This window comes from Carlito syrichta, unplaced genomic scaffold (genome assembly GCF_000164805.1).
Source record: "Carlito syrichta isolate Samal-C Ts95f unplaced genomic scaffold, Tarsius_syrichta-2.0.1 Scaffold308185, whole genome shotgun sequence".
Lineage (NCBI taxonomy): Eukaryota > Metazoa > Chordata > Mammalia > Primates > Tarsiidae > Carlito > Carlito syrichta.
In genome coordinates this window covers 155,383-176,698 of record NW_007252281.1, presented here as the reverse complement: position 1 = coordinate 176,698, position 21,316 = coordinate 155,383, and the positions used below count along the sequence as shown (strand labels likewise).

Genomic DNA, 21,316 nt, shown 5'->3' with positions numbered 1-21,316 from the left:
AACAAGGGTACCTGCATGATCAATGTTTATATACCTAACCCTGAATTGTACCCCACATCTCTATAATAAATAATCATTTTAAAAAACAAAAAAAGAAATAGAGGAAGGAAGAAAGTCTGGGAGTACTTGTCCTCCCACCCCTTGTCCTCTTGCACAGAGGTTGCTGGAATCCTGGGAACCAGGCTTGACTCTGATGCGTGTCCCCTGGGAAGCAGCCACAACCCACAGGGTAAGGTGGAGGACAGAGTCAAAGGCAGGGACCTCGGCTAAACCTGTTTCTCTGCTGAACTTCCAGAGTGAGACCCGCTCCCTCCATGCCTTTGTGTCTCCCTGAGGAGGTGGGGCTTAGACTGCATTCACAGTGCAGAAATTCAGGGGACTTCGCAGTTTAGCACGAGGGCTACAGTTTAGACATTAGGAAGAACTTCTGGCCACCAGACTTGGGAATTGCTTTGCCATGGGAAGCATCCTCTGCATTTACTTTTTTCTGGAATAAAAGCTTGGGATCGCCAGGGAATGGAGAATGATGCAGCCTGGCGGCAGCAATGGTTCCAAACCCTTCACTGGAATCTCTCGTGGATGCCATGGGGTCCCACTCCAGGGTGGCCCAACTCACTGGGTCTGGGATGGGGGCTTGAAGTCTGCCTTTTTTTAAGTATGGGGGTAAGAACGTATTGGGCAGTGTCTAGGACGTGCTTTGAGCTCTTTGAAGGAAGGTGCTTTCTAGATCAAAGACAGACCACAGGCTGAGCTCTAGGAGGACTCTGGCGCAATCCTCTACAGCTCAGTAGCCTGGAAAGGCCACCCTGATTGCCTGTTTGGTGTCTCAGTAGACTACACGTAGCGGCCATATGCCCTCATCTGCATAGTCTTACCTTGTCCTCAGGCAGTTTCTTGGGAGCTGGGGGGCCCTTAAGTTACAGCTCCTACCCAGTCGCTGTCCAGGTACTTCCTGTCTAGAGGGATTCCCCTGGGCTCTGGAGGGGTGACCCCCCATGGAGGGAATGTGCCTTACGTTCGGACAGGCAGCCCAGCTATGATAGCCGGCAGCCCGACGCAAGCCTAAGGCTTGGCAGTCTGTGGTGTGGATACTGTCCCCCAAGCTTTGCAGGGAAAGGATGTCATTGAGTCCTTGGACTTGTCTCTAGATAGGACAGCAAATGAAACCTCATCTATCCCTTAGGTGGCTCTGTATCCCACAGGGTTCTCGAGGACCCTGTGGACGACCTCAGCTACATGGTTCTTGAATGCTGACTGGTTTCATACTTACCAGAAGACTTTTAAGTTAAAAGGTATATTCCCCTTCCTTACAGAGCCAAAAGCAGTGTGCCTCAGGGAAGGGACCCAGAAATGTGCATTGCGACACATACCCACGTGGCTCTGATACAGGCGGGCCAGACCGCACTGAGAAATGCTGCTCTTGTCAGACCTTCTAGAATGTACCAGCCTGCAAAGAGTACACCCTGGGGTCCCCTTCCAGTCTTGAATGCCAGTCCCGTTCTCAGGGAAGAGGTGCTCTGTGGTGGCTCTAGGTGACAAGGGGCTACAGCTTAATCGAATGCATGTGTTTGATGGGTGTGTTGTTATCTGAGGCTGAAGTACGTTGTTAACACCGCCCCAAGAGCAAATTGAAAAGTGGGAACTATTTGTGCTCTGTGTACGCCATGGTCATGATTTGTAAACCCGAGTAATGAAAAATGGTTTGCTTTATAGGATGGGATAAAGCTGCAAAGTTGGTTTATACGGGCAGCGCAATCTAATTTGGAGGAAACCATCCATCTTGAAAATCCAATTGGCAATTTCACGGCCTTTGCAGAATTTTCTACAAACTCGTGTTTTCCTTTCATTCAGCTCTACTCAAATCGTGCATATGTGTATGTGTGTGCACGTGCATGCACTCACGTGTGAGTGTGTGTGAGGAAGGGAGACAGAGGCAGAGACAGAGAGAGAGAGAGATAAGCAGATAATTACAGAGACTGAGAGACTCGTTCCAGTGAAATAAGGATTCTTCTAGTGAGAGCTTCTCTTTGCTGCCAGGGAACTGCAGCTGCTGGAAGAAGGTGGCAGAGGGCAGTGGGGAGTCTGAATCTGTTCTTAGTATCCTCATCCCAAGCACAGCACCAGCCAACGGTGCCTGAACTCGGGATGGTTCATGAGAAAGGGAACCGTTCCCCAGCATCCTGCCCCTTACCAGGCCCAGGTGTGCAGTCAGTTGACCCCATTTCTTGGTCCAGTTCAGACTCACTCCCCGATGGCTTGGTTCCAGATGGAACTCAGAGCACTCATCACCTTAAATACAAGTGCGTGGAGTTGTCAGCTTTACATCATAGGCTGATTGGGAAGACAATGAGGTGCTGTGGGTTGGAACCGTGGGATCTGGAGTTCATGGGACCTGGCTTCTACTCCCTACGTTGACCCTTGGCAGTTTGGGAAGTTCCCTGTTTTGATCCTCATTTTCTTCACTTGGGAAATAAAGGAGCTGGAAACCCAAGGGATTATTAAGCTCTCTGTCAATGACGGGGAGGAAGGCTTCTGCTGTCTTCACTCCTGCCTTTCACCAGACTTTGCAAACCAGGAGACATATTGATCAGATCACTGCCCCAAATCAGAGTGGCAACTGTCCAAGGCCATTTTGAAGTTCAAGCTCCTGAAGCATATTTAAACTGTAGAGATGTGCCGTTTCTTCCCTCCAAGGTCAAGACTGTGCTTTCATTTAGGAAAGGAAGCAGCTACTTTTCTCTCGGATTGCTTTCAGCACACTCCTGCCTAGGACCTAGGCAGTAGACTGGATGACTTTCTGAGATCCTCCAAAATCCCACTAGATTTCATTCAAAAGTGAGGGCAAAGGAGAAAGGGAACGGAAAGAAATAATATTTGGGCCAAGCAGTATTCTATAGCAGGAAGGCCCTGGCAGTGGGGCGTGGGCTGGAGCCCCGGTGGTGTTGAGTGCTGATGCTTTCACTCTAGTGCAGCCTCTTAACTCTCGGTGTGCAAAGCACTTTGTGAAGGTTAATTAATTTTCACAGCTCCTTTGGGAGGCTGGCAGGGTAAGTTACTGCTAACTACATCTCACCTTCCAGTACCCTGCAGTTTATCTGTAAAGGCCTCTCAGAAGCTAAGCTTTGTATTTACGTTAGAATCATAATTTCTCCACCCTTCCTTTCCTTCCTACATCTCCCAACCTCCCATTCTTAGCTCCTCAGCACCCCAGCACCCAACACACACACACACACACACACACACACACACACACACACACACACACAGAGTCATCCTTTAGAGAAGAGCATTTGCTAGAGCCAGACATCCTGGATGACATCTAATGCCCCCAGTTGGACCTGGTTTTATTTCTTTCTTTTTTATTTTATTTTAAAGATGTGGAGTACAATTCGGGATTAGGTATATAAATGGTCACCGTACAGTAAAGTTTGGGCCTCCTATTGGTCCCCACTACACCTGGTTTGAGATCAGCTACCCTTATTGAAGTTACGTAACCCCCCACCCCTGGCAGCATCCTGCTGCTGCCAAATCCTTTCTTATAGTATTGTGATAATTGTTCAGGGTCTGCCTATAAGTGAGAACATGTGGCACTCAGTTCTTTGTTTCTGTGATAGATCACTGAGTACGATAGACCCTAATCCAAGTTGCTGTGAAGTCCATAATTTTGTCCTTCTTAATGGCTGCAAAATATTCCATTGTGTGTATGTACCATATTTTTTTAATCCAGTCCGCTTTCAACGGGCAGCACGTTGGTTCCATGTTTTGCTATTGCAAATAATGCTGCAATAAACATACGTGTGCAGGTATCTTTTTTATAGAGTGATTTGAGTTCCTCTGGGTATATTCCCAGAAGGGGGATTGCTAGATGGTATGGAAGATCAATTTTTAGATCTTTTAGGAATCACCATACTGTTTTCCACAGAGGTTGTATTGGTTTACAATCCCACCAACAGTGTAGAAGGGTTCTCTTTTCCCTGCATCCACTCTGGCATCTGTCGTTTTTTGAGTTATTGTTGATGGCCATCCTGACTGGAGTTAGGTGGTATCTCAGTGTGGTTTTAATTTGCATTTCTTTGATGATTCGTAAGACTGAGCATTTTTCCATGTATCTGTTGACGGCTTGTATGTCCTCTTTTGAGAAGTGTCTATTCATACCTCGTTTTCTCTTTATTATTATTATTTTTTTAGTTTTCATTTTTTATTATAAAGATGTGGGGTACAATTCAGGGTTAGGTATACCAACATTGATTATGCAGGTACCTTTGGTGATGAGGTATGCCCTCCCTCCCCTAGCAGTTTCCCTCAACTGCCAATCCCACCCCCATCCCCTGACAGTTTCCCATTATTACCAATCGCTTTCTGATAGTATTATAATTGTTCAAGGTCCACCTATGAGTGAGAACATATGGTACTCTGTTCTTTGTTTCTGTGATAGATCACTGAGTATGATCAACTCCAAATCCATCCAAGTTGCTGTGAACATACCTGGTTTTCAACAGGACTCGTTCTTTCCGATTCATCTCCACTCTTATGGCCTCTGCCATATATCACTGTTAATCCTTCCACTCAGCTATTGAAAACCTCCCTTTTCTGAACTCAGCCTTTTTTTTTTTTTTGAGTTGGAATCTCACTCCATTGCCCAGACTGGAGTACAGTAACATGCTCACGGCCATCCCAGCGTTGACCTGCTGGGCTCTGGCGATCCTTCGGCCTCAGCCTTCCAAGTAGCCAGAACTACAGGTGCATGCTACCACACCCGGCTCATTTTGTATTTATTGTAAAGACGAGGTCTCACCAAGTTGCCCAGGCTGGTCTCAAACCTGCAGGCTCAGACGATCCACTCGCCTCAGCCTCCCAAAGTGCTGGGATGATAGGCTGAGCTCAGCCTTTCTTAACTTTTTGCCTGAGAATGCCACCATCCTCCCCATCACCAGAGCGGGCAGCTTCCTCCACTTCCCTCCAGCAGGACTGAGGTCACAGGATTACTGTCAACCAGAGCCCAGAAGGTTCTGTGGGGTCTACTTCATGGTATGTGGCTGCTTCTGTCTGTCCCCTTCCTCCCTGCCACTGTACCATGGGCTTGGTGTTCTTGGATGCTGAATCCCTGATGTACAGAGAGTATAACTTATTTTGCCCAGAGTGGTGCTGTAAGAAAGACTTCAGCAATGCTTTGTCATGTTGGTGGTGATATATGTTTCTCTCTTTCCACATTCAGCCTTCTCTGCTGAGTCACCCCGGGTTTTATGTCTTCTGTGCCTTCTGCCTTCTGTCCCCTGACACTTCATCATTCTTGCAAACACATGCACCAAACTGCTGCAGCCCCTCTGCCCCCCAGTGATCCTCAGTTGTCACTGTGGTGTCATGTGTGTCTTTGGGGCAGTGAGTGGTCTGATCACTTTCTACTTGCCCCTTAGCTGACATCTAAAGGAGCCATAGAGCAGTGACTCTCAAAATAAGATTTCCAGTCTCTGAGGAATTAGTTGACTTATTTAATTGGAATTTATTAAGTGCATCTACCTACTACTCATTGTGTTGTACCCTTGCACATGCATTCTCCTGTTTAATCTTCACAACTTCTTTGTAAAGAAGGTATTACCAACTGATTTTGCAGATATAGAAAGCCTTGGGCTTACTGAGGTCATGTGACTCGTCTAAGGCTAGGAAGCTTGTAAGTGTCAGAATCAGGATTTGAACCCAGGCCTCTTAGCTCTGGGTCCAGTGAACTCTGAGGCAACAGTAGCTGTGTCATCAAGGGGTCTGTGGCCTAGACTACCCTGGAACATGCTAGTGGAACTACCCAGCCATCATGGGAAAAGTTAAAGAAGGAGACGATTGCCGGACTCGGTGGCTCGGCCTGTAATCCCGCGCCTTTGGGAGGCTGAGGTGAGTGGACTGCTTGAGCCCACAGGTTCGAGACCTGCCTGGGCAGCAAGACCTCATCTCTACAATAAATCAAAAAATCAGCCGGGCGTGGTAGCGCATGCCTGCAGTTCCGGCTACTTGGAAGGCTGAGGCAGAAGGATCACCGGAGCCCAGCAGGTAGAGGCTGTGGTGGCCGGGAGCAGCCACTGCACTCCAGTCTGGGCGACAGAGTGAGACTCCAACTCAAAAAAATAAATAAATAAAATAAAGAATGAGACGATCAATGTTAGATATGTGTGGCTTCTCCACACATTCGTCTGTCTCACTGAGAACTCGTGTCTCTTTCTCTCCTTCTCTTTCATTTACCTCTTTTCTGTCTTTCCCTCCTCATGTAGCTCAAAATGATCTGGGTCAGAAAATAGAGGGAGGATTCCTCCTCCCTATCACAGGTGGAGAGCTTTGAAAAGTAGAAAATGGAATAATTAAATAGAGACTGCCTGGGGTCAAGGTAGAGGAAGAAGTATTTTGCAAATGGCTAGTAGAACTGAGTACAACTGAATAGTTGTACTCATATGTTATTAATTAATAGCTCGGGGAACTTTGCTACAGGATGTTGTCCCTGTTTTGTTCAACACTTTTGCCAGTGACTTGAATAAAAGAAGATGGGGAGAATATTTGGTAGCAATTTTTAAAACGTTTCCTTGGTGAGACCTCATCTCTACAATAAATTTTTAAAAAATTAGCCGGGCGTGATAGCACACGCCTATAATTCCAGCTACTTGGAAGGCTGAAGCAGAAGGATCGCCAGAGCCCAGCAGGTCGAGGCTGAGGTGGCCGGGAGCGGCCACCACTCCAGTCTGGGCGATCGCGTGAGACTCCAACTCAAAAAAAAAAAAGTTTCTTCCATAAAGAAGATACAACATATGTTAAACTTTATGTACCATACAATATAGCAGCAAGATACATAAGGCAAAAACTCTTAGAAAGAAAAGGTTGATAAAAACAAGACTTTAACAAACTTAGCTAAGATTTGACACATTAGTTAGACAAAAGTATATGAAGGATGTAAAGTAATTGAAACAAATGAGCAAACTTAGGAGACAAATGTAGAGTTGTATGCCTTACAAATAGAATATGCATTCTTCTCATATAAGCTATGCAAAAATTGATGTTTTTGGCTCTAGAAGAAAGGTTAATAGATTCTAAAAAGTAAATAACTTACCACTGTATTCTCTTACTATAATATAATAAAAGTAGAAACCAATCATTTCTGAATAACTCTCAGATAAATTAAATCATAAAAACCAGCATTATAGATGACTTAGCTTATATTCTGATTGAAATTTTAAATATCAATGAAACTTGGACCATCACTGAGTACCCTAGATGACCAATTGGGATCCATTAGCATGGTGACAGGATGGAAAGATGGACTGAACCTAACACCCATAAAATCGAACAGAATTACATTTGAGGTCTTGCTCTATGTCCAAGAAGTCAATGACGGAAGCACAAGGTGGGGGAGTTATGATTCAGTAGCACCATCCTTAAAACAAAACAATCAGACCTAAGTTTTTGAGGCTTGAGTTGACAAATGGGTTCAGCATTCATCAACTATGATGTGGCTGCCAAAAACAAGTTAATGAGATTTCAGGCTGCATGAATAGATAGGCAACTTCTCAAACAAGGAAGGCAACAGTCAACTCTAATCTGCACCGATCAGATTCATACACGGGGCATTCAGTTAAGAGCTCCATGGCTTAAGAACAATCAGTAAAACCCACTCAGAGAAGAGTGAGGGGAACTTAAAGGGAATTAACCACCAAAAAAAAAAAAGTCCACACGAGATACAATTAGAGGAAGTGGAGAGACTTCGCCTGAACCCAAGGCAACTCCTTGAAGTCGCTGATGCTGCTCTTAAATAGATGAAGGACTTTCAGACAGAAGAGGGTTAGGGTTATGGAAAGACACAATCCTGTCAACCAGAATGCTCCAAAGATGAAAAACCTGTTTAAAGAGACAGCAAGTCCCCTATCACTGGAGGCATTTGGGGTAAATACTTGATTTGGTGGTTGTGACGAGAATTGTAATGCTGGAAAAATAGGTAGTTGGATCTGACAAACCTTCCAACCCTGAAATCCTTCAATTCCCATGGAATCTAGTGTTCCCTCAATATGGTCTATGAGCTTCTGAGTTTGGTACCCAAAGTCATAAATTGAGTTTTACAGGGTTTGGGCACCAACATTTGGAGCACAGGCCTTGTGGGTGACATAAATGTCTGAGTTTTCACAAACGGGTTGAGACACTGTGAGCCCAAATGAAACCGTTGTTCAGGAGTATTTGAAATGGAAAGGAAAATGGCCAAATGAAGGCACATGCTGCCATCAGAGTTCAGAGGAGGTGTCAGTGATGGTTGGAATAAATGGGGAAATCCTCACAGAGAGGACTTGGACGTCTGTTTGTGTGCATTAGGCAATATGCGTGAGTTTAGAAACTGTGGCAACAAAGATGTATGTGATACACAAATGTGATGAGTTGTCTCTTTCCTTTGATAGCGGAATATGCTGAGCTTTGCTGGGAAGCCACTTGCCCTATGCGCAGACCTTTGCGGAGTGCCTCTGGCCACCACCACCACTGCCTTCACGGCCACTGGGGGCTCCTGCAGACGCTGGCTCCTGCCGGCCCCGGTCAGGTACAGCCTGCGTCTCTAGTGGATCAGCCTGACAGGAGTTGTTGTTAACTAAGCTCTTTCTTTCATCTTCCTGATGAACTGAGTCTTTCCAGACCCAGCAGCCCTTTTAACCTTGGAACCAAGGCTCTCTTCCGCCTGGGGAGCATTGCCCCGTGACCTCCACAGTCCATGATCATAATTACGATAATAAATAAATAATCTTCGGGCTGGGCGCGGTGGCCCATGCTTGTAATCCCAGCACTTTGGGAGGCTGAGGTGCAGGGATCGCTTGAGGCCAGGAGTTCAAGACCAGCGTGGGCAGCATAGTGAGACTCCATCTCTACAAGGAATCAAAAATATTAGCCATGTGTGGTGGCATGTGCCTGTAGTCCCAGCTACTAGGGAGGATGAGGAGGAAAGACTGCCTGAGCCTGGGAGGTCGAGGCTGCGACGAGCTGTGATCATGCCACTGCACTCCAGCCTGGATGACAGAGTGAGACCCCAATTCAAAAACAATAAATAAATAATCCCTTACATGTATTTAGGGCTCTGTGGCTCTGAGTGCTTTTCACCAGCACTCTCTGATTTGTTCCCCATGACAATGCTGGTGGGACCATGGGGCAGGTGTTCTCGTGGGACGGCAGGGGTCAGAGCACTCGCTCAAGGTCACACTGAGGAGGTGAGCTGGTTCAAGGGTCGGAATGCAGGTCTCCTGATCCTGGGGCTAGTTTCATTGATGGGATTGGTGCAAACAGCACCCTCGGGCTCCCATTGCTGGGACTGATGCATTCTGACTCAGCGGTGCCCTAAAGTCTGGGGAGTCTCCCCTGAGGCCAGCATTCCCAAAGACTTTGTTCTGGGTATGACTCTGTTGGGTTCAGGATCTCTGATGTCCCCTGGAGTCCCAGGGCCTCTCTGCAGTAGACCTCGCCTTTGTGAGTGAGGGCTGGGAGGAAGCACCATTCAGAGGCTTCGCCTGTCTTTCTGCCCAGTTGTTTTTTCGTGATTTATAAAATAATTTAATTCATGATTTGCAAACTGATGTGTGAGCATGAAGGACCCAGAGTGTATTAATTTGATCAAATAAAACTTAGAGCAAAGTTAATATAACACATCTAATGCTTTTATCGAATGAGCGCCCTGTATGGTTATTAGGCATACATAGTAAGCAGTTTATGTGAATGACTGTAATTAGTATTGCTTTAGCAAGGCCAAATCAAGTTTTAAGTTTTTCTCATCTCACTGTATGAGTTCTCTGGTATTTATATAGATAGAATCTCCGTCTAAATCTTTCCTTGATACTGCTTGCCTTTTAGCATCTGAATTTCTCCAAATGCAGGAAGATAATTCCAGGGGCCAAGAGAAAAGCATCTTACTTTCTGAGAGTTCCTCCTGTGCCTATTTCTGTTCCGAAGTGTCCCTATCCAACAGCACATACCTTTTTTCCTTACTTTTCCTCCAAGATTTTCTTTTAGCTGAGAGCAGAAGTCACAACCCCAAACTGTCATCGAAAAGAGATTTCTTACACTTACAAAATGTCAAGGATGCCGAACACATTCATAGAGACAGGGCCCTCAATCGGGGAGGTCTTGGAGCTCTGTCACCTTCTGAGTGGCACACCCTAGGACCATCGTCGTACAGTTGCCCAAAGTCAAGTTTCTGGTCTTAAGGGTACAACTAAGAAAGAGGCGGTGGTGTGTGATGCATGACCCTGACCATGGAGTCTCACACCAGTTTCCTTGTCTGGATCAGGTTTGTGGTTTCTGTAGAACTGGAAGGATGCCAGTCAAAATGGCTCCTGGTCATTGCCCACCTGTGCAAGGTGAAAACGCTTCACTGGCAGGTGGCAAGTGGTGAAGGGCAGTGACTGGGCTGGGGCAAAGCCTCAGGCAGCAGAGAAGACTGGGTTCGAGTCCCAAGTGGTCATGGGAGGTAGGCGTTAAAATGACAGAGGGCTCAGAAGAATGAACACTTTCCCATTCTTTATGTTTTGTTCAGAAATCTCCTCAGTACCTCTTAGAACTGAGAACCAGCACTGTTTCCCCAACAATTGAAGTCTCTTGAAAAAAGGACAGGGTGGGCTTGTCATCATTTAGAGTTTAGAATGGCAGGGGCCAACATTTCAGGGGTGTGTGAGTGTTGCGTGCTCAAAACAGGCGGTGAGGGCCACAGCCTCAACTTATTCACAGAGCCTGGAGTTTCCTTAACAGGAGGGAGAGAGGACAGGGAGTGGTCAGAGAAAAGGTATAAAAAGCACAGTTGCCTGGGAATGTTAACGCTTTGGTGTGATAACTTCCGGTTTTCCTTTAAGTGCTAACACCAGAACCTTCCTGTTCGAATCTGGAGGGACTTTAGAAGGCGTGTCTATTATGGGGAGACAAAGGGGTCACCCCTGGAGATGACGTACAGCCTTGTCCCCATAGTTGTATTTGTCCTCATCTCTATATGGGAACGGAGTGCCTGGACACTCACTTCCGGTCCAGTGGAGGATCTTCTGAGCGGGGAGAGGATGCCGAGAGGGAGAGTGAGAACAGACATCTCGTTGTCAATGCCATTCTCTAACCAGCCTGGCCCTTCTCACACTCCCTGCGGCCCTGTGCCTGAGATGGCACGGACACCTAGACGGCGTGTCCTTTCTTTGTGGTGGGGCGTGGTCGCTGTTGCTGTCACCATCGTGGAATCCCTTGAGATCCTTATGAGAAGCGCGGATGGCATGAACCCAAGCACGCCATGTCAAGGAGGGTCCTCAGAGCGTGCAGTGTCAGACAGTGCCGGTATAGACAGTGGAGAGAGAAAAAGCATCTGAGCAAGGGTAAGGTTAACCAGGAAACGGAACAGGGAAGAAACCCACACCACATAGCATCATACCGTCTACAGACTTGAGGCAGAGGCCAGCAACTCTGTTGGAACAAAGCAGAAGGAAGGTAGATGGGAGGAGGGAAGCTTCGCTGGGAGGATACGGGTCCATGGGAGTGATGGCTGGGAGATGGGAGGAGGAGAGGCCCAGGTCCAGCTGGGCCTCCGAGGTCTGCACCCCGTCAGGTCAGCTGGCCCCGAGAGACTGACCCCGTGGCCTTGGCCGGCCTGGCCCATGCAGACACCCCCAAACTTGCAGCCCAGAGGGGGTGCTGGTGCCTGAGCCCCAGGGGCTGTCCCCCTGGGATGGGGGAACCTCACTGCAGACCCCATCAGCCTCTCCTTTTGCTACTCTGTAGGAAAATTGCTGCTTATGATGAAGAGATCCGGCATCTCTACGAGGAGATGGAACAACAAATTAAAAGCGAGAAGGAGCAGTTTCTCCTGAAGGTAGGCGTGCACTCCCAGGCTTGCCTCTGAGGGCCAGGCTGACATATCCGCTCTGACTACTGTTCCCAATTTAAGACTGCCCCCACCCATGGCACTAGAGAGTTCCACTGTCTCTGCTTTATTCTTTTCTCAGGGCATTTGTCACTTTCACACCTGACATGTAAGATTGTTTTCTGTCTCTTCCTCCTATTAAGCTCCCCAGGAGCAGGGATCTTTATCTGTTACTTACTAAGGTCTCCTCATCACCTAGGCCATGCCTGGAACATCTAGGTACTCAACAAATATTTGTTGAATCAGTGAAGGAATGAACAAGCGAATGGATGGATGGATGGGTGGATGAAGGTGCATGTCTTTCTTGTTAAGTTGCGTCTGGCATTGGCTGGTCTCTAGACCTCTGTGGCAGGCCTGTCCAAACATACCAGTGCCGTCCACCCATGCCCAGCAGCTTCTTGAGTGGACAAGCATTCGAGCCCGCGCTGCCTGATCTTTTCCCTTAGACACCTGGAAAATTTACTAGCCAAGGAAAAGGAAATCCCACCCTCCCCAGATGCTATGGGGGGGAATGTGAGACCCCCAACCTTTGCCTCCACTCTGGCCCTTATCAGCCCCTTACCAAACCCTCCCAATCATCTTGGGAGGTAGGAATTGTGAAATCCTCTTTGGCAAGCTAAGTAGCATCCTTTTAGGAACATGTTCATTAAAAAAAAAAAAAAACCTACAGGGAACTCTCGATTATCCACTTCTGGACTAACCACTCGGTGGGATCTCAGCAGAAAAGCCTCTGTTCCTCCCTGTCACTCAGCCCTAAGCCTGGCTGTCGTCACAAGCCCTTCCCTTGAGCCAATGTTTAATTTTATGCAGCTTCGGATTATCCACACCACTGCTCCATGTATCACAAATGCCCTTCAAACTGAGAGGGAATGGAAATGCTTTCCAGCAAAATCCGGTCATGTTCTCCGGCTAGCACTTGGAACCTCCCCCTATCATTTTGTAGTCTTAAAACCTTCTGGCTACTCCGACCCGCAGCGTCGACCCGTGAGCATAGGGCAGACAGAACGCACACACGTCTCACCAACAGCCTCTGAAATCATTTCTGAGAACAGCAGCTCTTCCCCCCGGCCCCCACTTTATCCCAAACGACATCCTGCACAGAGAGCCCAAGCTCTGTGGGGCCTGGGTCATGACTACAGGTAGAAAGTGCTAACTAAAGAAAGAAGTGTTGCAGAAGCGAAAGCTGGACCGCGGTATGGGGGCGGGGGGTGGGCTGAGGTCAGAGGAAACCATTCAAGGACAGATCAGCCTCCCTGGAGGTGATCCGGCCCCATCTATCCCCATCTGCCTCCTCCCTTCTCAGCACCAAATGCCTTTGAAGCTCAGTATGTATGCCTTTTGCGCAAACACGGAAACTGCTAAGATGCCTTTGGCAGTGCAGTTAAGCCTTTAGGCACACAGGCGTTTGCCTGGCAGTGGAAGGAGGATCGCGTTGCCACGGTTTATGACATCATGGAAAAGTCTGCACCCTCTGACCAGGGTTTGGATTCTGGCTCTGCACTTGTCAGTCCGTTTGATCACGAGGAGAGCCTGTAATCATTGGCACCCTCCAACTCCAAGACACCAGCCGCCTTTGATGCTCTGTCCTGACAGGGGAAGTAAGACGCCCCACAGATCCACGGATGGGTGGCAGCATCCGCATGGGACGGGCTGGGACGCCCCTCTAGTGCCGTGTCCCTCGCCATCCACCCTGGGGGAGAGTATTCCATGCTCTGTGTTCCCAGCATACCTGCTCCCTGAGTTGTTTGTGGCACACCTGCTCCCTGAGCAGAGGCCAAGCCCCACGAGGCAGAGTTCCTAGTGCTGACTCTCTGGAAACCCATGTGGGGAGCGGAGCTGTCTGGTCAGATTCAACCTCCGCCATTCATGTTGAGATGGGGACATTGGCTGGGTGTGGTGGCTCGTGCCTGTCATCCCAGCACTTTGGGAGGCCAAGGCAGGGAGGAGCACTTGAGCCCAGGAGTTCAAGGCCAGCCTAGGCAACAAAGTAAGACCTCATCTCTGCAAAATATATATACATATATATATATATATAACTTATATATTATATACAATATATAGGCCAGGTTCAGTGACTCAGCTTATCATCCCAGCACTTTGGGAGGCCAGGGCAAGTGGATTGCCTGAACTCATGGGTTCAAGACCACCTGGACAACTTGGTGAGACCTCATCTCTACAATAAAATTAAAAATAGCTGGGTGTGGTAACACATGCCTGTAGTTCCGGCTACTCGGAAGGCTGAGGTGGAAGGATAGCCAGAGCCCAGCAGGTTGATGCTGGGGTGGCCGTGAGCATGTGTGTCACTGCACCCCAGCCTGGGCAAAGGAGTGAGACTCCAACTCAGAAAAATATATATGTATACACACACACACACACACACACACACACACACACACACACACACAAACACACACACAGATATATATTATTTATTTATTATTATATATATTTTTATTATTTGTATATATTGAATATATTTTTGTTATTTTTATATATTATTTATTAAGTATATATACATATAATAGCCTGGCTTGATGGTCCGTGCCTATAGTTCCAGCTACTCAGAAGGCTGAGGTGAAAGGATTGCCTGAACCCAGGAGGTCAAGGCTGCAGTAATTCGTGATTGTGCCACTGCACTCAAGCCTGGGTGACAGAGTGAGACCCTGACTCAAAAAAAAAAAAAAAAAGATAAGGGCAGCTCTCCCTGCGTTTTCCTGCCCATTCACTTGCCTGAGAGTGGGCAGAGGAGCCAGGTAGCGTCTATAGAGGAGACCCGGAGGAAGCATCCTGAGCCCTGGAACGGAGGTATCCAAAGGCGCTTGACCTGGGTGCAGCTGTGTCCACCACTCCGCTGTTGCCGCTGTCGGGCCGGGACACCCCTCCAGCGGGGCCTCCCTCGTTGTCCTCCCTGGGAGAAAGGATTCCAGATCATGCGGACCCTGGGGACCAGTGGTAGTGAGTCATGGTGTCATGAGGTCTCTTCTCTTATTGCACTTGTCCCCCTGTGCTGCCTTCAGGCAACTGGAGTGTCAGGGATGGCATGAGTGTTTTTCCTCCCATTGTGTGGAACAACAGAAATCGGCCATCCAGGAGAGTGAGGCAAGTCAGTTGGGTGAGGCCTGGTGTGGGACCCTCACTCTGCTCAGGGCAGCAGGCATTTGAAGCCCACACATTTCACGTGGCAGCGTGGTTAGGGCCTCAGCCTCTGGGTGGGGAAATAGTGACTGCATGGACCCACAAGAGGAGGAAGTGATGCCCTTGGGTTTCCAGAGTGCGGCCCGTTGAAGGGATTCGCTGGCAGTGCCCAGCATGGAACAGAATATCCAAGTCGGAAGGGTCTTCAAGGCCATCTTCCCCTCCCGCCCCCCGTTTACAGACGAGGACGCTGAGGCCTGAGATTCGAAGTCGGGCCCCTTTTCTCCCTGTTCGGCATCCCACTGCTGACACCGCCTCTTCTTTTTCTTTTTTTGGTGGGAAGGAAGGTGGGCAGTGCATGGTCACAGGACATTGTTGCCCTTGGTGGGAGTCTGCGTGGGGCCTCATGGCACACTTGGGCTTTCTCTGTCCCGGTGGGTCCTCTGTGGTGGGGCAGGTTGGTCACTGGAGCCCTGCAGTGTTGCGAGAAGAGCCCCCCAAAGATAGGCCCTGCTGTGAGTAGGTGCAGGTAGGGAAAAAGTCTGTAACCCAGGTGTGGCTGCATTTGGGTCCCGTGTGTCTCTGTTTCCCACTTGGCAGGACACGGAGAGGTTTCAGGCCCGCAGTCGGGAGCTGGAGCAGAAACTGTTATCGAAGGAGCAGGAACTGGAGCAGCTCATCCAGAAGCAGAAAAGGGTACGTGGTCGTCCGTGTCCTCAGAGCGCCCGGCTGGCCATCCCGTCCTTCCCTCTGACCTGCACTCACTTGTCCTGCCATTCAGTTAGGACTTTTGGGTTTCAAATCTGAGGAGAACCCATTTACTGCACAAAAGATAGCATTTAAAATCACAGGCGATCCCAAGATAAGGCCTCGACTTCTTCAATGCCAGGTGTTTAACTTGGAAGAGTTGCCAAACCTCCCCCCACCAGCTCTCTGCAGACATTTTCCTATAATTAGACCCAGGAGTCACCAGGATGCCACCCCCTGTATCACAAAGGAGGGAAAGATTGAGGAACAGGGGACATGGTCTACGCTAATGCTCCAGGATGGCCGTGGATGCCTCCAGCTGGAACAGGCTCTACAAAGGCCCGTCTTCCCCCTCCTTCCCACCCCCATCTGCACACAGGCCTGGGCCACGCACTTCAGCCTCCCCTGGGGCCTTTCTCGTAACCTCATAGAAAGGATGCAGACACCAGCCGCCCTGACGTCCTTGAGCCTCCAGGAGGCAGGCTGGGTGATGCATGCTGCAGGACGGTCCTCTGTGGCTGTGAACTCTTGGCTGAAGACCCCGGGAAGATTGACTATGCAGGCAAACCTCAGACCCAGCAGCCTCCTCTCCGTAGCAAGGGCTCGTGGGGGAGAGCGGCCAGGGTGACCCTGGCCTCCTGTTTTGATTTGCCTGGTGCTGGAAGGAATCCAACCCTAAACAGACCCAGACAGGTTGCTTCCATTTGAATCGAGAGGGCTATTTTGAGCAACACATTAAAATAAGATTGGAGGCCAGGTGCTGTGACTCACGCCTGTAATCCCAGCACTTAGGGAGGTCAAGGTGGGAGGGTTGCTTGAGGCCAGGAGTTCAAAACCAGCTGAGGCAACATAGTGAGACCTCGTCTCAAAAAAATAAAAATAAAAAAATTAGGCCTGGTGGCACCCACCTGTAATTCTACCTACTCAGGCGGCTAAGGTGGGAGGATCGCTTGAGCCCAGGAAGTCGAGGGTTTGGTGAGCCATGATCAAGCCACTGCACTCCAGCCTGGGCGACAGGGTGAGACTCCTATATATATATATATATTTTTTTTTTTTCTTTTTTTCTTGGAGACAACCCAATAGAGCTAGAGACTGTCCCATTGCCACTGCTGCCCAGACTGTGGATCTGTGGATTTGGGTTTCTTTCCTTCTCTCCTTCGGCAGCGAGATGATTTCCACCCTGCCACCTTCCCGTCCCCCGTCCACAGCTGTACCCTGCCTCCCCCACCCTTCCCCTTCCCCGCCGTGACGCACTAAGTTCTTACCAGTTAAACATCTCCCCCAGACGAATGATTGCCCCTCGACTTAATTACCACAGGCTCGCCTGATTACACGAGCACCTCTTGAGAACCCCACCGAATTCCCTGTCGCTTCTTCCCCCGCTTCCTGGTCACATTCACCGCGCTAAATTTATTATGATGCATGCACCTTGGTTTGATTCTTCCTCTGGCGAGAGAGTTGGAGGCTTTGTGGAGCATAATCACCAGCCCAGAAACAAACTGGTTATCAAAATGCAGGGTTTTCAGTGGCTTTAGGGACATGGAATAGGTCTGTGTTCTGTTTGACCTGCTTCAGTCATTCCCTAACAATCTCCAGGGCTTCTGGCTACCCTTAAAAGCCTTTTTAGATTAAAGGAACCAGAGTCAAGAGGAGAAAAGGGGATAAATAGACATTCTATCAGCATGCAAAACTGGAAAGGCTGGTTTAATGAAGAATGCCACTTAGCCAGTCTCCATCTCCATCAAGGACCAAGGAAGCGAAGGTGGCTTAAAGGACAGCGAGAGGCATTTAGATTAGGTCTCAAGACCATTCACACAGATGGCACTTCCTTTGCCAGCAGTCTTTTTATTTTTCCTCTTTAATTTTTATTTAAAATTGTGGGGTACAATCCAGGGCTAGGTATACAAATATTCACCGTGCAGGTACCCTTATCGATGAGGTGTGCCCCCCTTTCTCCAGGCAGATATCGACTACTGCCAATCCTGCCTCCCCACTCCACCCCTACCTTCCCTTCCTTTTCTTGTAGTAACATGGTAGTTGTTCAAGGTCCATTTATGAGTTGCCAGCGATCTTTTTGAACGGGGCAGCTCCCTCGGACTGTGTAGCGGTCCACTGTGGAGACAGGGGAGAGATGAGATGAGCCCCAAAGCTCCCTCCTCCTGCCAAGGTGCATATGTGTGATGGCAGGAGCCGGGTGATGCTGATTTCGGCTGGCAGGCGACGAGGGGTCGCAGCTCCTGCCCTCGGTGCGGGGAAAGCAAGGTGAGGCAGACAGGCCTGCCCGAGCGTGACAGCTGCGCGTCCATCTGCCACCGTTCCTTTGCAGCTGGAAGGCCAGTGCACAACCCTGCATAACGACAAGCACGAAACCAAGGCTGAGAACACCAAGCTGAAACTCACTAACCAGGAGCTGGCCCAGGAGCTGGAGCGGACCTCCCGGGAGCTGCAGGACGCCCAGCAGCAGCTAGAGAGCCTCCAGCAGGAGGCCTGTACGCTCCACCAGGAGAAGGAGATGTGAGTCCGGCTTTTGTCCGCTCCTCTGCTGTCCTCCAGCCCCAGCCTCCGCTGGGGACCTGTTCCTTCTCCTGTCCGCAACCCTGTCTCCAGGTCCGTGAAATGGGGATTTGGGTACGGTGCTCCCCGAGACCTCTTCTAACCCTCCTCTAGGTTTCTGACACCAGGAAGCAGGCCTGGATGGAGCCAAGCACTGCCTAGGGCTGACACGAGGTGTACAGCCCTGTTCTCGGAAAATGTGTTATGTGATGAGAAAGCCGTGTTAGTCTATCAACAAATATGAGGCAGTCTGAGTGCAAACGCTGAGGGAGCAGACAGACCACGGAGTGACTGTCATAGTGTAGAGACTTGGGCGGCCAAGGCAGACTAGAAGAAAGGAGGAAGGCTTCCGAGATCCTATGGGGGGGGAACCAAAAAAACCCGGAATTTATCTTTAAAAGTTGTGTTTATTCTTACACGTTTAAACTTCAGTCATCTTCAGAGGACTCTCCATCTAATGCAATACACCTATCAAGACACTTTTTCCGCGGCTCAAAATAGTTTTTGACTCATCGATTTTGATGCCATTTAGTGCTTCTGCCATTTTTTTGTTTCAGCTCTTCCACATCGGTAAGACTTTCCCTTTGAGGACTTTTTTCAGCCAGGGAAATTTTTAAAAAGTCACTCGTGAAAAGGTCAGGTGAATAGGGAGGGTGGGACACGGGGGGCATGCCGTTTTTGGGCAAAAACTGCCAACACTCAGCATAAACCACCCATCAGGAAATGGGCAAACGCATTGAAAGAATCTCCCAATAAACTCCTGAAGCCGAACGCAGCCTCTCACGATGCTAGCTGGTACCCCGATGCCCATGTGTTCCTAGAACTCTTAACTTAGCGGGAGAAGCCTGTGCTACAGAGGGCCTGCCCTCCAAAAGACAATTATGGTTTTTGTTGTCTCCCCCGCGTATAACGTCCAGGATATATAACAGTGCCCCAAAATCTTCATCTGGCTCTGTTCACTTTTTTTCCTGGATTAGACTGTGGGTGCAGTGGGAGAAACCCCACATCCAGGCTCAACTTGCCCATGGGCAGCTTCTGGTGTCCAGCTTGTGAGACGTAGGCACACCTGAAGAAGAATCGAGACTGGGTCTGCACCACAGGCCAGAGGAGTCACAGAGGCATCGGTCATTTGTCTTGTCTTGAGAGGCTTAGGTTTGGGGAACAAATGTGCTCCGAGGCTCAGGCCAGAGGAATCTCACATGTCCATGTGTTGGTTCGCTAATCCATCTTCATCGACTTACTCATTGGTCAGACGCTTACTGAAAATGATTTTGTGCTCGGCACTGTGTCGGGTGTTCAACAGGTCTCACTTAGGTCCCGAATTCGATGTCGTCTCATTTGACTTGAATGCATCCTGATAGGCCAGTACTGTAAATACGGTAAACCCTAATTATCTGTTATTACTATGGAGGAAGAAACTGAGATTTAGAGGTTTAGGTAGCTGTCCCAAGATGCTAAGTGCTAGATATACCTTGCTGACTCCTTCAAGAGAATTAATGAAACAGCCAGAAAATATCATCACAAGAGTAGGGCCGGCCATCATTTACTCATTCATTTGTTCATGTGTTCTTCATTTCTGCCTCCATTAATTCGGCAATAGTGGGTCTGGTCCTGAAAAGTAACAGGTGGCACTGAAGTTCTGATTCCAGGGAAAGAGTGAGTATCACCCGTGCTCGATGCTTTCCAGATGTTAATACTCCTTGTTTAAAAGTGAAGGCTCTGGTCAGGCTCGGTGGCTCAGTCTTTGGGAAGCCGAGGCAAGTGAATTGTCTGAGTCCGTGGGTTCAAGACCAGCCCGGGCAACTTGTCGAGACTTCATCTCTATAATAAATTAAAAAAAAAACAAAACTTAGCTGGGCATGGTAGCCCATGCCTGTTGTTCCGGCTGAGGTGGAAGGATCACCGGAGCCCAGCGGGTCGAGGCTGCAGTGGCCGAGAGCATGCCACTGCCCTCCAGCCTAGGCAATAGGGTGAAACTCTAACTCAAAAAAATGCCCTAGGTAAAATTCCCCATGCAAGCACACTTCTTCTCTTTCACCCCAGGCAATCAGTCCCAAATAATACAGGTCCCTCACATGGGCTAAGCTGGCAGAATAATTTTACTTAGACCTGTGGACTAAAATCTTGCCAGAGTGAAGGACTTCACTTTCTTTTTTTCTTTCTTTTTGTTGTTTTTTTTTTTTGAGCTGGAGTCTTACTCTGTCACCCAGGCTGCTGGAGGGCAGTGGCACACCTCTTTGGCCACCGCAGCCTCAACCTGCTGGGGTCTGGCAATCCTTCGGCCTCAGCCTTCCAAGTAGCCAGAACTACAGGCATGCACCACCACACCTGGCTAATTTTTAGATTTATTGTAGACAAGGTCTTGCCAAATTGCGCTGACTGGTCTCGAACCCACAAGCTCAGGCAATCCTCTCAACTCGGCCTCCCAAAGTGCTGGGATTATAGGCATTAGCCACCGCACCCGGCCTCTCCAGTTTCTTTAAAAAAAAAACAAAAAACAAAAAACTCCCAAGTATCTGACTTAAAATAAGTCAGATCCTTGGATGTCCGTTTGTGGAAGGACAGTGTATTTCATTGTAAACAAGCAAAATCAGTTCCTCCTCATTGAGAACGGGTCAACAAGGTGCAGGCATTTCGCTTTACAAACAGAATTAAGGACTCAGGCTCTTAAAATTCAATCAGGATCTAAGAGTAACAAACGTCTGAAGGCACAAGCATTAGAACAGCAATGGAAATAAACACCCAGTGCTGGAGTATCACATCCCAGCGTAAGGATTCAGAGCTTTCTGAAGCCTTATCTTAATTAACCAAGGCAGAGACACAGTCTCTGGAGGCTGGGAATTGAAAGGAAGGGAGGGAGGGAGGGCTGGGAGGAAGAATGCAACTCCAGAACCTTCCTGACTTGCTTTCAAGAGGTTTGCAGTGTCCTGTGCAGCTGGAAAGCATGCTGGGACCTGCCGCCCTCCCTCCCGCCCTGTCTCCATCTCTCCC

At 48.8% G+C, this 21,316-nt stretch overlaps 1 protein-coding gene across 1 annotated transcript in view; it reads left to right on the top strand.

Annotated features, from left to right (window-relative positions):
* CRACR2A (calcium release activated channel regulator 2A) overlaps positions 1 to 21,316 on the top strand; it is an 83,553-nt gene that overhangs the window by 24,249 nt on the left and 37,988 nt on the right. The window contains exons 5-7 of the mRNA XM_008065181.1: positions 11,749 to 11,839; positions 15,626 to 15,721; positions 18,099 to 18,286. Of these exons, the coding sequence (XP_008063372.1) occupies positions 11,749 to 11,839; positions 15,626 to 15,721; positions 18,099 to 18,286 (375 nt within the window). The remainder of the gene's footprint in view (positions 1 to 11,748; positions 11,840 to 15,625; positions 15,722 to 18,098; positions 18,287 to 21,316) is intronic.